The 17,818-nt window shown below is 33.1% G+C and overlaps 1 protein-coding gene across 1 annotated transcript; it reads left to right on the top strand.

The window, feature by feature from the left end:
* The first annotated feature begins 16,285 nt into the window (after window positions 1–16,285).
* Window positions 16,286–17,791, top strand: LOC139507650 (uncharacterized). Its single transcript, XM_071295840.1, has one exon. It carries the CDS (start codon window positions 16,286–16,288, stop codon window positions 17,789–17,791), a length of 1,506 nt encoding a protein of 501 aa, XP_071151941.1.
* Window positions 17,792–17,818: the final 27 nt, after the last annotated feature.

The raw sequence follows: 17,818 nt of genomic DNA on the forward strand, positions 1-17,818 counted from the left end.
TTCCGGGTATACCAATTATTATGGGGTCTTACTAAAAAGCGCCCGGGGGAAAAGAAAAAACGCCCGGGGGAGGGGGGGGGGGGGAGGGGAGAGAAAAATGCTCCCGGGGAAAATATATAGAAATTGCGTTGGAATGAGACAACTTTGTGTCGATGAAACATTTGATTTTTTTTTGCAAATTCGGATAATAGACATTTGTAATAAAGCACAAAAACAAGTATGAATGTTTCAATTTAAACAATAATATATGAATACTATTTCGAAAGACAGATAATAATGGATCACAGCTTATGCTGAAGATTTATACAATGTTAGATATCAAAAGACATGTTTTTCAAAAACGATATCAAAATAATAAATGCCAAAACAACTTAAAATTCACAGATAAATATTAATTTTATAAAGTGAAAAGGGTTGCACATTATTTAAGAACGATAAAAGTGACACGCACATGTATATCAGCATCAGCAAATAAAACAATTATACGTACTATGCATGTTATAAGCAGGTGTTTGGTAAAACTTTGAAAAGTTGTCACCATGCAGTTACGAATATTAGACTCGGGCACTGATTTTTTTTTAATAACGAAACATACGTTTTGATCGAGGACAATATCATTCATGATTTTTCTATTTCCTCTTGTTTATATTTACGGCTTACTTACTTGTAAACAATTTTGAAATCTAAAATGTAAAAGTGCAACAACACTATCTTCACTCTTTAGACAAAACAAGCAATGATTTTTATTTTTTTTTATTCAGGAAAACATTTATTGTTATAAAATATTATTATTTTCTTCTCCCGGGCGCTTTATTTTCGTCCCCGGGTGCTATTTCTTTCTCCGGGCGATACTTGTCATTTTAATTATGGCAAAGGGTTCATTGTTACAAAAACAAAATGCTTATACATTTCAAGTTTTATAGAGATGATTTAGACTTTAAAGTCTCTAGAAAACTTAAAAATATTTGAAACTAAGTACACAATTCGAGTCCGATGAACAACAAGACAATATATTGAAGACATTTGAAATTATTATGAAATATAACACAGCTATTTACTTTTGCGACGAATAATCCCAATCGAAAAAATTAGTCGACCTTAGAATTAACTAAATACTGGAAAATGTTTAACAAAACTTGACTTATCGAAAACAAATAATGATGTGTTCAAGATTTAGATACGATGGCTTGATGGTATATTCAGGTTCAACTGACGTAATAACACGATCTTATGAATTTAAACCTGTTATGTCTTCAAATTGGTAATTTATATACCATGTTTATCAGGGCGCACTACGTTTGCGCGCATTTGGGGATTAAAATGTTTTACGTTTGCGCGCAACTATTGATTACATTTGCGCGCATTCATTTTACAGGTAAACTCAGGTAAAAATATCAATGAAAAATAAATTAAATCATAATTGACTATATTTTTTCATAATAAATATGACTTATATGTTCATGTATGTCTTGAATAAAGTGATCATGATCATGATAAACCCCTCATGCTCTCTTACCATCCAAATCAGAGGAAATTTACACTGTTTTGCTCAACATGATATCTTCGTTGTGTACAAACAGAAACATTATCCCTATTTCCCCCAAGACTACCATCACTACCATCATCAGAATCTTGGCGTACTACAAACGGTCCGGAATCATTTCATGCTCACTATAATGAGCAATTTTACTCTGCACATCTATGTATTTTTGTGTTTCTGGACACTATTCTTAAATTACAGACCACCACATACATCAAACTAAGAGGGCTTGATACAGCAGCAGTAGTGCACCAGAAGTGAAAAAGAGAAAACAGATTATTTGATGGAGCAATTCAGAAAATACCAGGATGGAGAGGTTAACAGACTGTCGTTTCTAAAAGTTATTGGCTTCAAGTTTTCTGCACGTACCGACATGTAAAATCATGTAGTATCAGTACTTTTACCTTTTATATCAGCTATGTTTTAAGATTTTTATCTGTATATATTTCTAGGATTTAGTGCTTGTGCATAATAAAACGGACTTATCCTGCTTGAAATCCCACTTCCACCTTCTCGTTGGTGAGCAGGGGACTTAGACTAACGGAAGGGATACTTATACTTGTAAAAATTGAACAAATAAATGAATAAATAAGTATTATAATCTGTATTTTACCTGAGTTTACCTGTCAAAAAAATGCGCGCAAATGTAATCAAAAGCTGCGCGCAAATGTAATGGTAATGCGCGCAAACGTAATGCACCGGTTTATCAAATGCTATTAATTAAATTCATTTTCCCTTTCTAATTCCGTAAATTGTCAATGCTTACCGCCTAGACTACGCTCATAGGGAAATACCCCAAAATGGTACCGCCAAGGGGGGAAATTCCAAACACTTTTTTTTTAATAATATTTGTTTCATATTTTTTATTATTTTTTTATTATTTTATCGATTTCAGTATAAAAACAATATACGTATAGTGTCTTGAAATATGAAATTTATTTGTATGAGGCTTAGAAACGGGAAAATGCGAGGTTCTACCGATATTATACGTATATTGTCTAATAACATGTCTGTTCAGACACAGTGAGCACCGGTGTTCAAATTCTGATCTAAAAAAGAAGATAGTTGTTTGTCCGATTTTCTATCCTTCTATTTGGCAAATTTACAAAGAAATTCATTAAAAAATATGAATGTATACGCAGGATGATGATTTGTGAATTTTTTACTAATAATTTAGTACTTGTGAAATATTAAACTTCCAAGCTGGCATATATATATATAGTTTATGAACTTATTTGATTATTATTACTAGTTTTACTTATAAGTGACATAATTATGCATACCAATGAGGCCTGTTATGAAGATATGTCGATGTTTATCTTATTTCATGATCCGTTCAGTTTATTAACATTACATGTTCAATCAGTGTTCAAATCGTTCGAAATTTTGAACACCTCGCGTTAAAAAAAATAAACCAGGGTACCAAATACCGGAAACAGATATCGGCTGGTGATTTAGGCGGTTAAACGAAGAATTGATACACATAAGGAAGAGAGCTTGAGAAGGGGACTTCTATCCCACATGAACAGGAAAGAAGTGAGTAACAAGTTAGGATAATCTCTATAGGTAGTTCGATGGCTTCCTTGTTATTTTCTCATGTCATATATATATTTGTCAAATATTCATAACTGTTTTATCCAAATTTTCAATATTCAACATAAGACGTATTAAAGAACAGGGTTTAGATTAAAAGTAAATAACTGTCAGCTTTGTCTGATGATTTCCTAAACTGATGAATAACCAGTATGTGATCGTCTGTGTCTGTTATACGGAATAAATGATGATTTTTTACATCCACGTATATTAGCTGAACACTAAGTGTTAAGAACTCTAACATCAAGTGTTCAAAAATGAAACACAAAGGCATTAAAAACTGAACACCACACATTCAATTGATGAACACTAAGTGTTAAGAACTCTAACATCAAGTGTTCAAAAATGAAACACAAAGGCATTAAAAACTGAACACCACACATTCAATTGATGCAAACTGAGTGTTAAGAACTCTTAACATCAAGTGTTCTAACGTGAAACACAAAGGCATTAAAAACTGAACACCACACATTCAAATAATGAACACTATAGTGTAAACATTTGGAACACCATTTTTGACTTAGAAAATGCATTCGTTTTTTTTATTTGCAGGAATTGTTAGATTGAAATGTTTGAATTAGGAACCGGTAGCCAATAATCCCACAAAGGTCATTTCTGCATGCTATAAAATGTTGGAAAAAAGAAAGATGTCAAAAAGGTATAACAATATATATATATATATATTAGCTTATGTAAGTGTATCATTTCTATATCTGTATACCTTAGGTCAAGAAATCGACTTTTGTAATTGTAATGTCAAAACTTGCATTTCACTGCCATAGAATATCAATTTGTACTCTAGTATACATCGAAATTAAAGCATAACAACCATTGCATAATTCGATGCTTTATGAAATTTAAAAATCTCTTCTATTAATTTTAAATTTTATTTTGCAGGATATATAGGCTCATAGACATTACTTGTTGTGGAGGATTTTGACATTGGAAGTTGATAACAACACATAAAATGCCACCCAGTTGATAGCTTTAAGTGAAGACGCACTGAAAAGTGGAGCGTACATTGTATGTGATCGTACAAGAACTGTTGGAATTTGCAAACTTTTAAACTTTCATTGTGACAAATATCTATATCATAAATCTTCTTAACACATTGCTTTTTTGGTTAGGATACACATGATTTAGCAACTATCTTGTCATTTACATGTAGGGGAAGATCATTATTTGTGATATATTCAAGTCAGCCTAAAAACATTATGTATGTGATTTCACTGACTGTTACTTGTGATATCATAAGGTATTCTTGTGTACTTTTCTTACATATATGCTCATTTGATTATATAAAGAATTACTTGTTAAAATATGTTTTATTGTTGTATTTTGCCTGATTGAGTATAGTTTTTATAACAGTTTAATTAAGTTTTGTTCTTATGGAAAATTATGTACGCTTAATGTTCTGAATCTTAACATTTTGGTTACCTGGCTGTTGAACGCGTCGACGTATTAAGAAATTGAACATTCGGACACGTTAAATCGTTGAACACAAAGGCATTAAAAACTGAACACCACACATTCATTTGATGAACACTAGTGTAAACATTTGGAACACCATTACACGTTCAAAAAGTGTTACAAAAAAGCGTTCAAGCAGTGTTCTATTTATTAACACTTAGGTTTACAGTGTGCATACACAATGTACTTCGGTCAACGCTTTTATACCCCAATGAATTTATAAAAAGGAGCATTCAATTCTTAAATACAAGGCCATATGCGGATCTAGATGGCCCGGTCAAACATATCATGTCAAGAATTTGGTTGTTTATATTTGGGAATCACTGAAGCATTACTGTAGTGGGCCCTTTTTATGGCAGTCAGTGGGCCCCCTATTTTAAAACGTTCTCGATCCGCCACTGAAGGCGCAGTATAATAGATGCTATAGCAGTCTTTAAAAAAATGTCACGTAAATAGAAGAAATATTTTAAAATACAAGAAATGTTTGTTGCTATTGGCTTTGAACTAGCTGTAAGTAGGTGAGAATGCTTTCCCATCTGTATTTTTCTTCTTCTTGGTATTGTTATACTGTCACGTCCAGTCTGTGTTTTTTTGTTGGCTGTTTTGTTCGTTGTATCGATCTGATGAATAAAGACCATTTTAACTGATTTTTATATATAAAAAGAAGATGTGGTATGATTGCCGATGTGACAACTCTCCACAAGAGATCAAATAACTTAGCAATTAACAACTATAGGCCACTGTACAGCCTTCAACAATGAGCAAAGTCCATTCTGCATAGACAGCTATAAAAGGCCCCTAAATGACAATGCAAAACAATTTAAACGAGAAAACTAACGGCCTAATTTATGTAAAAAAAAAATGAACGAAAAACAGATATGTTACACATACACAAACGACAACCACTGAATTACAAGCTCCTGGCTTGGGACAGGCACATACATACAGAATGGTGGTGGTGTTAAATATGTCAGTGGGATCCCAACCCTCCCCTAACCTAGGATAGGGGTGTAACAGTACAACATAAGAACGAACTATAAAAATCCGTTGAAAAGGCTTAGCTCATCAGATGAATACAAGTACAAATACTACACAGAGTGGACGTGGCAGGATACTTCTATATCCAATATACAAAAAGACAATAATATTCAGTTTGCTTTGAATTTACTGATAACAAAATCAATATTAATACCAATAAAAACATAAATTGTTTGTTCTTACAGTATTATATGACAAAACACCAGTGTCCCAGGCCGCCACAATCTTTAAGTGTCTGTCCCACGTAAGAAGCCTGTAAGGATATATAATTGTCGTTGGTTCGTGTCTGTCATATTTGTTTTTCGTATTTTTCTTGTTATAAATTAGGCCGTTAGCTTTCTTAATAAATCTTTTCATATTTTTCATGCCGGGACATTTTATAGCCCACTTTACGGTATGGGGTTTTTCATTTTTAATAGCCGAACGATTGCCTATAATTCTTTATATCCACTTCATTTCATTTGACTTTGGTAGATAGTTGTCTCAAGGGCAATAATACCACATCTCCTGATTTTTATATACTAAACAGAACTAATTGACTTACTAAATTCGCAACATCATCAACTGGAAAAAAAACCTTAAAAAACGATATTACCAAATACTTGGGCTTAAATTCACAAAAACCTAGTTGAACAATTCTGTTTCAGAGGAAACTAACAATTGCTTATAAAAGAAACTGGAACGTACAATTGCTTTTCAATCAAGAAATACAATTGTTGACTATAAACCTTATAAAAAAAATATGTGAGATACACAATCATACAAAATTTCTTATAACTAATGAATCCAAACTCTGTAATATTCTTTCCTTAAACAATACCGAAACACTTTACCAAATGTTAGGGCTCATGGGTGAGCTCGGAAGCTTTTATTTATATACAGGGGGCAATCATTGATATTTTTCTTATTTTCTGATATCAAAAAATCATTTCTTGATATCAGGAATTCAAATTTTGATATCAAAAAATCATTTTCTGATATCAAAAAATGTATTTCTTGATATCAAATAATCGTCAGTATTATTTGATATCAGAAAATCTATTTCTTGATATCAATAAATGGATTTCTTGATATCAAAAAATGATTTTCTGATATCAAAAAATCGAATTATTGATATCAAGAAATAAAGATTATTTTCTGATATCAAGAAATCGAATTTCTGATATCAAAAAATGGATTTCTTGATATCAAAAAATTGAATTCCTGATATCAAGAAATATTTTTTGATATCAATAAATATTTTCTGATATCAGAAATTCAATTTTTTGATATCAGAAATTCTATTTTTTGATATCAAGAAATATTTTTTGATATCAGAAAATAAGGAATAAATAGTAAAACGGCGCCTCATACTTATCAAGCCAAGTCAGCCTAACAAGAAGTTAATTCATAGAGGTGTGTTCTTACAAAATTGAATTTATTCAAATGGCAAATTCTTGTCAAATTTAAGCATCATTGATCATTATTGAAGTAAAATGCACAAAATTTGTCCCACCAGTTCATTTCATTTCCTATTACTAGTATTCAGGTAAAGTATATATACAATATATACCTTGTTTGTAAATATGTAATTAAAGCAGCTGATACAGCAACCTGTTCAAGAGAAGAAGCCCAATTTTTTCCAAAAAGTTTACTTTCATAATCTATAAAATACCCTGAGAAATAAGACAAAGGGCTACTGTGCAAGCTAATCTAATAGTTTAATTTTACAATAATAATGATTCTGAAATTCAAAACTGTGTCACTTTCATAATATAATTTAAAGCATATTTTTTTACAGAATTTCTGTCAATATTTTTGGTATAAATCTTATTAATCCCTTTTTTGTATGTTACTGTTCAACTAAGAAACATAGGCTTGAGTTTAAAGGCTCTCTTAATTTGAAGAAATTTGTTGTGACTCTTGGTCACACTTTATAGAATATAAAATATATATGATCAGTACTATTTATTTAATAATTATATCAATTTTCAGAAAGATTATTGAAATTGTATAAACTATGTTTTATTGCATTAAATATAATCAGAAGTGTTTAAAAAAATTCTGCTAGGAATGATCACACATATAAAAATTACATGTATTCATCCGCCAGGTCTAATTTCTTTCAATATAGCTAGGTTTTTAATTAAGAATTGAATGCTCTTTTTTGTAAATTTATTGGGGTGTAAAAGCGTTGACCGAAGTACATTTTGTATGAAGCGCGGAAGCGCTTTATATTCCGCGCTTTATACTTAAAATGTGCACACGGTCAACGCTTTTACAACCCTATAAAGTTACAAAAAAAGCATTCAATACTTATAATTACATTTTTACCTATAGGATCATGAAAACACGCCTTTTATCAAGTTTTTATTTCATTTACCTGTGCACTTTATTGTGGGACCTCGTGTCATCATGAATGAGAAGTTTTAATGAGTGATACAACAGCTTAAGGAATAACACATGATGTGCCGTTAGCCAATCAGAATAACGTATAGTAATGAAACATACATCTAATGTAATTATTTTTACATGTAGGTGTCATTATCCACATTTCTGAATTGTTTTTTTTTTACTAGATCTACAGTACAGTAATATTTTGTCATATATTTTTTACATTTAGTCCTTCTCTGAAAAATAGGGCGGCATCTCTTCTTTATATTATCATAACATAGTTATAATCGAGTTTCGTTTATTTTCTTTCTAATTTTTGTAAAGTAAACTCCTTTTTTAATTTTTATGCATTTTGCTGGGTTTTTTATTTTGACTGGTGATATTAAGGGGAGATAAGGCAGCAACCATTTGATTTTCTGGGTGGGGGGGGGGGGGGGGGGGGGGGGGCTATGGTTTTTTTTTTGGAAAAAAAAGTTTGTTTCCAGTTTTTGGAGAAAAAAATAATTTGTCTTTGATTCTGAGAAAAAAAAATTGTTTGTTTCACCCTCAGCTGCCACTATATGTAATGCTAAAATTGAAAGAAAAAATTGTTTTCGACTTGTCGCGAAAAAAGTAGATTGTTTTCGCCACAGGCGAAAAAAAAAGTTTGTACAGAAAAAAAAAACCATAGCCCCCCCCCAGAAAATCAAATGGTTGCTGCCTAACCACTTGCACAAATCGGCATAAAAACCACCGCTTCGTTTTGAAATCAATTTGACGTTCTGCGTATCCAACATTCTATTGCCGAGATATTCATATCGAGTGTTTGTCTTAATGAGATGCTTTATTAAATTTAAATTCAGCCCATCATTTTTAGTTTCCTCGTAGATATTTAGATTTTTCGATCAGGAGACTTGACAATTTTCACCCAAACTCCAAGTTTGCAGATAAAATAAAGAATAAAGGACTTTAAATTGATGTGTGAGCTTTGACGAGAATAAACTATGGATACTCAAGATTAGTTAGGTCAATAAGTTTTTATTACGACAATAGTATTTAGTGAGTTAAAATGAGGTTTGTCTCGTCCGTTTTTTTACTGAATTTTCACGGTCACGTGACTCTATTGTTGCTGATAAACTTGGGGTCAAACCGTGACCTGCTTTCCAACTGATTTGAATAACCAGAAGCAAAACAGAATGTCGGATATATTTATGGTAAGTGAACCTAGCTGTTTTTGTACATTTTTCACGATTTCATTTAACACCCTTTTTTTTGGAAGTCGGCTTGAACATGTACACATGTAGCAAGAGGTAGAATTTAAGGGGGTGCTATGCACGTGGTGCTATGCCAGTGCTTTGTGGGAAAACTTTAGTATATTTATTGAGGGAAACAGAACTGAAGCGTCCATTCTCTAAAGAAGTCATGCAGTGCCCTCCCTATCTCATCCCCCTTATGAAACTTCTGGATATTCATGTCTTATATTCTTACAACTTTTAGGGAAACAACTGTCCCAGGTAAAAAAAAAAGGGGTAAGCTGATCGCTCACATGTTAAAACCGGCCACACTATACAGTCTGTATATGCCTGTCCCAAGTCGGGAGCCCAACTGTTGAAGTTGTCAATTGTTCATACTTTTCCGGTTTTTCTTTTCGTAAATTGTTTTGCTATACTTATTATTTCTTATTTTTCATGTTGGGTCCCATAGGCGGATACAAAAGGTACCTGTCCCCCTTTTGTGGGAAACATTTGGTTGATTATATAGGAATCACTGAACCTTGGCTGGAACCCCCTCCCTCTTTATGAAAACATCTTAATCCTCCACTAGACTGTTTAAATAAATATTGTAACAGGGTAATTTATGAACATGATACTTCAGATACTTTAATTCACTAATAATTGTGATAAAGCCCCTTAATGTTACAACAATAGCACTAAGGTTCATCCCTGTATTGTTAATGACCAATAAAACAAGGAGATTTTATTGGCAAACTTTTTATAAATCTACATATTATTATGTGTTAGTTACAATTTTAATAGCTGACTACTAGCATGTATACAATGAAAATGAAAACGTAGCTGCTGTCAACGTATATTTGTTCCACCTTACAGAAGTTCCAGTGGAAACTTTAATATAAACAATGTCATAATACATGTACCTGTTGGAACAAATATTCTATAATATTTATTCCGTTAGGAACATCTACTGTAATATTTATTCCTGTGGAAATTATATTCCAGAATAGTTTTTCCATTTGGAACTTATATTATGAAGGAACTTCTATTCCGTGACTCTTGACCGTCTTTTGTTTAGCTTTTTAGTTTTTTTTTAGAAAAGAAGTAATTCAAACAAATTATACATAAATTTATTGCAAAAGGATTAGAACAGCAGATTTCAAGAGTGTTCAAATTGGAAAAATTAATGTTGCTAAGGAAATGACATATATCATTGATCTTCAATCAATCACATGCATGGCGACAATTTGTTTTTCAAGGGAACGAGTTCAATTCAACCACTATAAAGAACCATTAGTTCGTTAAACTTTAAAATCAGCAATTGTGATATAAATGTAACGCTAAATAGGTCTTTGTTCTGTGTATTTTGGACAGTCATTATTTTGGATATATGTATCTGGGATCTAATCCTTCTTGCACGTTTACATAAGGAAATAGCTATTAAATATTTAGCCTATATATATATAGGCTCACTACCGTCTATATACCAGTAACGAAGTCTGTTTAATGTTCACATGTTTAATCATATATTAAAAAGTACATGTATATATGATATATTTAAAAGGTTAACAGCCCAGGTTCACAGTTATAAATTCCAATACAAAACGTTACTTAGTTCCAACTCTATAAAACAACATGTTACTTCATTATAATCTAAATCGCAACTTAATTGTTACTTCAAGCTACTATACCAATATAAGTGATCAATGCAAAAAGTTTCTTACAAAATTGTGCTATGAACCGCTGTCTTTAAATTTTAAACCTTGCTTTAAATTTGTGAAGTGTAAAATATTTACTCGCATATATATATGTATATGATATGTAGTTTCCATTTCTCGTTTCAGCATTTTTCAAACATTGGCTATACCTTTCATGTAACTATTTATGTGTTGCTTATGAATTTAATTGTAACACTTCTTAGTGACTGGATAGGTTAAACCAATGCCTTCCTAGAAAACTATGACACCAATTAACAACACCAGTCTTTTTGCTGTTCCTGCTAATAATGTATGCATGGCTTCACTAGAAAAGGCATCAATTCTTTGGCTTTCCTGGTTGAAGGATTTGTTTTTACAACTCCAGTGTATACACAATTGTTACCATAGTATATAGTTGGTTGACCGTTATGGAACAACCGTTTCAGAGATGATATCGGATATGTTTCTCACGTCATAACTACAATCCCCTTCCCTTTTCATGAACTTGACTTACTGTATAAAGCTAGTTATCGGGTTTGTAAAAACATGAGCAACTCGACGGTGCCACTGTTGGACATGTGGAGCAGTATCTGCTTACCCTTCTGGAGCACCTGAGATCATCCCCATTTTTTGGTTAGGGTTCGTGTTTGCTCAGACTTTGTTTTCTATTCTGTTTCTTGTGTACTTTAATTTGTATATTTCATGTCATGGTGTTGTCAGTTTATTTTTGATTTATGAGTTTGACTGTTCCTCTGGTATCTTTCGCCCCTCTTGAAGTCTATAACTTAGAGAATGATGAAAAATGATAGTTTTGCGATTCAAAATATGAATACAATATAAGGCTGGTTAGAATGCAAACCATTCAGCTTGCTTAATATCTAATAAGTGCCACCAAATATGCAGACATTTAAGACTGGGGTCAAACCATACACAATAACACAAGCTTACTGAACACCAGCTTGGTTTGACAATACTAGAATGTATGTAAAACTGCATTTCAATAAAATATAGATTGGAAGCAATTAAAGCTTGTATATATTCATGCAAGAAAAATAAGTTTTTACCGTACACCAGTGTTGTATGCAAGAATACCATGAACTGAAAATGTCAAACAAATATGCAAACTTTTATGTTCCAATGGGTTATTATAAGGATTATATGTTGGTATGCCGAAAATCAAACCCATGCATTCCATTGTTTTACAAGGGTTTATTGAAAAGCGGGTTGGTATACGGGAATAAACCCCTGAGTGTTGCAGTTAAGAATTAAGTCAAGAGCTTTCTTTCAAATTCAAATGAAGTTGAAGGCTATACATAAGTAATTCCTTACATCCATGTAATTCGACCTTTTCATTTCACAATCATACACATCTCCTTATTTTCTAAGGGAGGTATGCAAACATGATTAAATAAGAAATGTTACTACTCAGTAAATACTTAGCATTCAGGCATACAGACTTGCCAATACAAACATGAATCCAGAATAAAATTTTAGAATCCATGCAGGCATACAAGTACCTAGCAGAAAAAAAAGCCAAAATAAATAAAAAAAAATCGGTTTACATATCCCAGGTTCGTATACAGGCATACAGACCTTAACTATGCCAAAATAAATATATTAAAGGATCTAAATACACCAGATTTGTATGCAGGAATACAGACCTGACAAATACTTATATACGCAGAAAGTGAGTTTAACATACACCAGGTCGGTATGCTAGCATACAGACCTGACAAATACTAGTACAGTATATATGCATAGAGTGAGAGTTTAACATACACCAGGTCGGTATGCTAGCATACAGACCTGACAAATACTAGTATATGCATAGAGTGAGAGTTTAGCATTAACCAGGTCGGTATGCTAGCATACAGACCTGAAATATACTTGTATATGCATAGAGTGAGAGTTTAGCATTAACCAGGTTGGTATGCTGGCATACAGACCTGACAAATTCTAGTATACACATACAGTGAGGTTTTAGCATACACCAGGGTGGTATGCAGCATACAGACCTGACTAATACAAGTAAGAGAAAAAAGACTTAATTTAGCATTCTTTTCATTGAAACATCTGAAATAAAGATGGGTAAATGCTATGTTATGTATATATTTCAAAAATGACATAAAAGTATAACAAAAATGCAGAATGAGTATCTTTTTAAGGTTTATTTACTTGAACTATTTCCTTGGTGTTAAAATAGTTCATTCTAGCATCCTATGGAAAAGGTTTATGATAAAATAATGAAATTTTGGTTCGCATTTACAAAGAAAGATCACAAATCTGCCAAAAGATGACACACAAATATTGTTAATGCTATACAGTGAGTTTTTTACGCGAAATATATCAATAATCCCAAATGTTGTAGCCTTTTCACACAAAAATAAGTTAAGTGGCATATGAGAATTTCTAATTTTAGATGAGAACGTGTTATACTAAAGAAATTTATCCTGTTGAACTTACTGTAAATAAAGCTAATACTAACAATGACCACTTCCCTTTCCTCGATCTTGATATATATATCATTAACGGAAAGCTTTTAATACTAAAATTTGTGATAAAAGAGATGATTTCTCATTTCCTATATATAATCGTTAATTATCCATTTTTAGATGGTGACGTTCCCTTGTCACCATCTTACCTGCTTAGTTACGGTGTTTATCATATCTCAACTTGTACGATTCGCTCGTGTATGTAACAATGTTTTAGATTTTAACGAGAGAAATTTATGTATTACTGAAAAATTATTTCACCAGGGTTTTCGATATCACAAACAAGTCAAAGCATTTACTAAATGTTATCATTGGTATAAGGACATCATTCGGAAATATAGCTCAGTATGCAGACTTCATATACGTTCGGGTATTTCACATCCAATATTTTATGGAAATATTCTTTATAAGCACAAAAATGTCAGTATTCACCTCTGAAGCTAACAAAACCTTTAAATAGACTTATTAAGAAAGGATATGGTTACGTACTGTTGTCAGGTCATTAAAGATTGCATATTTTGGCGTTAATATTGATTCACTTATAGGTCTTTGCATCGGAACTAAACACATTTATAAACCAGTTGTTGGCATGACACGGGTTATGTTCTTCTCATATATGTTATGATGGTATGATACTAAACCCCTCACGGGGAGGATTGTGCCTGATATTCATATGATGAAGACATAATTTTTCAATCAGTTTAATTGAAGTCTGGAGCTGGCATGTCAGTTAACTGCTAGTAGTCTGATGTTATTTATGTATTATTGTCATTTTGTTTATTTTCTTTGGTTACATCTTCTGACATCAGACTCGGACTTCTCTTGAACTGAATTTTAAAGTGCGTATTATTATGCGTTTACTTTTCTGCATTGGCTAGAGGTATAGGAGGGGGGGGGTTGAGATCTCACAAACATGTTTAACCCCGCCGCATTTATGCGCCTGTCCCAAGTCAGGAGCCTCTGGCCTTTGTTAGTCTTGTATTATTTTAACTTTTAGTTTCTTGTGTACAATTTGGAGTTTAGTAAGGCGTTCATTATATCACTGAACTAGTATATATTTGTTTAGGGGCCAGCTGAAGGACACATCCGGGTGCGGGAGTTTTTCGTTGCATTGAAGACCTGTTGGTGACCTTCTGCTGTTGTCTGCTCTGTGGGTCGGGTTGTTGTCTCTTTGGCACATTCCCCATTTCCATTCTCAATTTTATGGTTAAATCGTGAGTTTATAGCAAATTAAAATGGCGGCGTAAAGTAAAGAAATTTATAACTTTGAATGAATGTTTGAAACAATCATGAATAATTTTGGAATAGGGGGTCAATTACAAAATCACTTGTGTACCTAATGCCATTAATTAAAGATTCTGCTATTGATTGAACATTTTCCCCCCTAGTCAGGTTCAACCAGAAGATTGTCCCATGGGCCGAAAAAAAAGGAGTCACAAAATGATGAGCATACAAACTGAAAAATATTACAAGATTAGATACCATTATATTTTTATTAATGTTTTATTGTCATTTAACACCTGATTCGGATTTCGGTGAACAATATGATAAGTAAAGAAATTTTAGTAGTATCCACAAATCCAAGATTCAAAAGAATAAATTTCAGCTATTGGCCATTGAAAACGAAAAGAATAAACTACATTCTAAAATGCATATTTTGCGCCGTCAACATTTAAATAAGATGAGGTATGATTGCCAATGAGGCAACTATCCACCAAAGTTCAAATGAAGTGAATATAACGGCAATTATTTTTTAGGTAACATTACGAACTTTAATAATAAGGAAAACCCATGACATAGACGACTACTATATATATAGCCATCAACCATGGAAAATGTGAAACTGTTGAATTGAGAAAACTAGCAGCCGAATTAAGAACAATACAATTAACGATAAACAAATATTTGTATATGACAGTCATGCACAAACAAACGACAACAGCTGAATCAACTGCTCCTACATTGGGCCTATCACAAAATGTGACAGGGTTAAACAGTCTACATGGACTGGTGTAACAGTGACAACACTGTCAAAATCAGCAGCAATTGGTTTAACTCATCAGAACAACAATAGATAGCAATCACCGATATAAGAGTACACGCAGAGTACTGACTGAAAGCTGGTTAGAAACCAATCAAAACTTATATGTTAAACAATCAATCATCATGTTTTTCCAGATTTAAGTACATGTAACAATCAGTACAATTCAACGGATTTAGTATACACGTAAATATGATCAAATATGTCATAAACTATGAGAAATGCAAACAAATTAGTAAACAGTACCGACTGGATGAAGGATAACGAGTTTAACTGGTCATAACTGTACATATATATATTGGCCATTGATTTTCTTACTGCATATTCCATCATGCATTTTCAATTTTATTTTAAGAAATTAAGATCTTCTACTATCAAAATTATCAAAACAGAACATCACATTTCAAATTTAGAAACCTACATTAATCAAGAAATTATTCCGAAAGGACTTATTTTAAAGGCCTCCCCACTTACAACCGGAGAAAAGTCGAACAGATTTTTTCACAGATGGAACAACATTTTATACAATAGTTCTTTTCGTCTGATGGATCTCTTACGCCAAGAAGCAATTCATCAAGTTAATTATTTTTATAAACTACGTGATAATTTGCACTGCCGATCCCGTGAACATTTGTCTGATCCTGAACTTGACGAAATTCAAGTACGTCTTGGTGATATCAACCATATTGAATCACATAAGCTCCACGTCAAACAGATCAACAAATTTAAACGTGATGGTGTGCAAATTAACCACCCTTCAATTAGACCCTCTACAAAATCTAAGAAAAAGCTCTCGAAATCGTAGATTTATAAGAAAAATTCGAGTTCCGATGGATCCAAACAACACGGTTGTCAATTTATCCTCAGTCTCTTTATCTGAGGACGAAACTAAAGTCTTGTCCAAGGGTTTGAATTTTTGCCCTACTCCCAATAAAATAGATGATATGAAACTGGGAGATGACCTTGATAACTTTGCTAGAACCCTCAGAATCAAAGAATATTTTGGTAACAAGGATAAAGAGGTGGATAATGAGAAAGACACAGACACGTCCGACTCGGAGGAAGAAATCATAATTCCGCATTTTAAAAAGAAGAGTTCATGGATTCCAAAACCTAGTAAATCTGCTACACTGGAAGATGTTATCGACAAAATCAAATCGGATGTTGTTCATCTAGCTAGCAACAAGTACTCGTCATTTTACAACACCTCTCCTGACGAGAAAAAAGCCATACAATCGCTAAGAAACCGAGATGATATTGTGATAAAACCAGCAGACAAGGGCAGTGCCGTTGTGATAATGGACAAAGCTAACTACATCGCGGAAGCAGTGCGTCAGCTCTCTGATGAGAGATTTTATAAAAAGCTAGACTATGACCCTACTTCCGAGTTTAGCTCCAAAATTATCACTGCGGTACAAACCATGTACAATGACGGTCACATAGATGAGGATACAATTGGTTATTTAAAGCCAGAGAATGTCAAGCCTGGTCGATTGTATCTTCTCCCCAAAATACACAAGGTTAACAACCCTGGTAGACCCATTGTATCCGCAAACGGCCATCCGACTGAGAAAATCTCGGAATTCGTCGATTTTCATTTAAGATCTCATGTAGAAAATCTTCCTTCCCACATTCAAGACACTACAGATTATCTTCGTAAAATGGAATCCATGAACCCTCTTCCTCCGGAAACCCTCCTTGTCACTTTAGATGTCACCTCATTGTATACCAACATACCTCATGATGACGGCATACAATCTTGTAGGGAAATATGGGACTCGCGCAACATTTTAGAACCACCTACTGAATGTTTAGTCCAGCTGCTTACTCTGGTCCTGAAATGCAACAATTTCACCTTTAATGGTGAGCATTACCTTCAAATTAACGGGACAGCGATGGGGACGAAAATGGCACCGTCTTACGCCAATATTTTCATGGGCAAATTAGAAAAACAAATTATTGCAACATCTTTATCCAAACCTTTGTCTTGGTTCCGTTTCATTGATGATGTTGACATGAAATGGATTGAATCTCAACAAAAACTGGATGATTTCATCAGACATGCAAACAACGCCCACCATTCAATTAAATTTACGTATGAAATTTCCGACTCTAAGATATCTTTCTTAGACACAACCACATCTATAAAGGACGGTGTCATATCAACAGACCTTTACTGTAAACCCACAGATAAACATCAATACCTTTCTCCCCAAAGCTGTCACCCCAAACACTGTACAAAAAGTATCCGTACAGTCAAGCTCTCAGAGTCAAGCGGATTTGCTCCTCTGAGGAGGCTGTCACGAAACGGTTACAGGAACTTCGCGGATTTTTGACAAAACGAGGTTATAAGAAATTGGACA

The sequence above is a fragment of the Mytilus edulis genome, unplaced genomic scaffold (genome assembly GCF_963676685.1).
Source record: "Mytilus edulis unplaced genomic scaffold, xbMytEdul2.2 SCAFFOLD_1551, whole genome shotgun sequence".
Lineage (NCBI taxonomy): Eukaryota > Metazoa > Mollusca > Bivalvia > Mytilida > Mytilidae > Mytilus > Mytilus edulis.

Excerpts from the sequence above, each read along its gene's own strand:
- LOC139507650 (XM_071295840.1), top strand. The coding sequence starts at position 16,286 with ATGGATCCAAACAACACGGTTGTCAATTTATCCTCAGTCTCTTTATCT.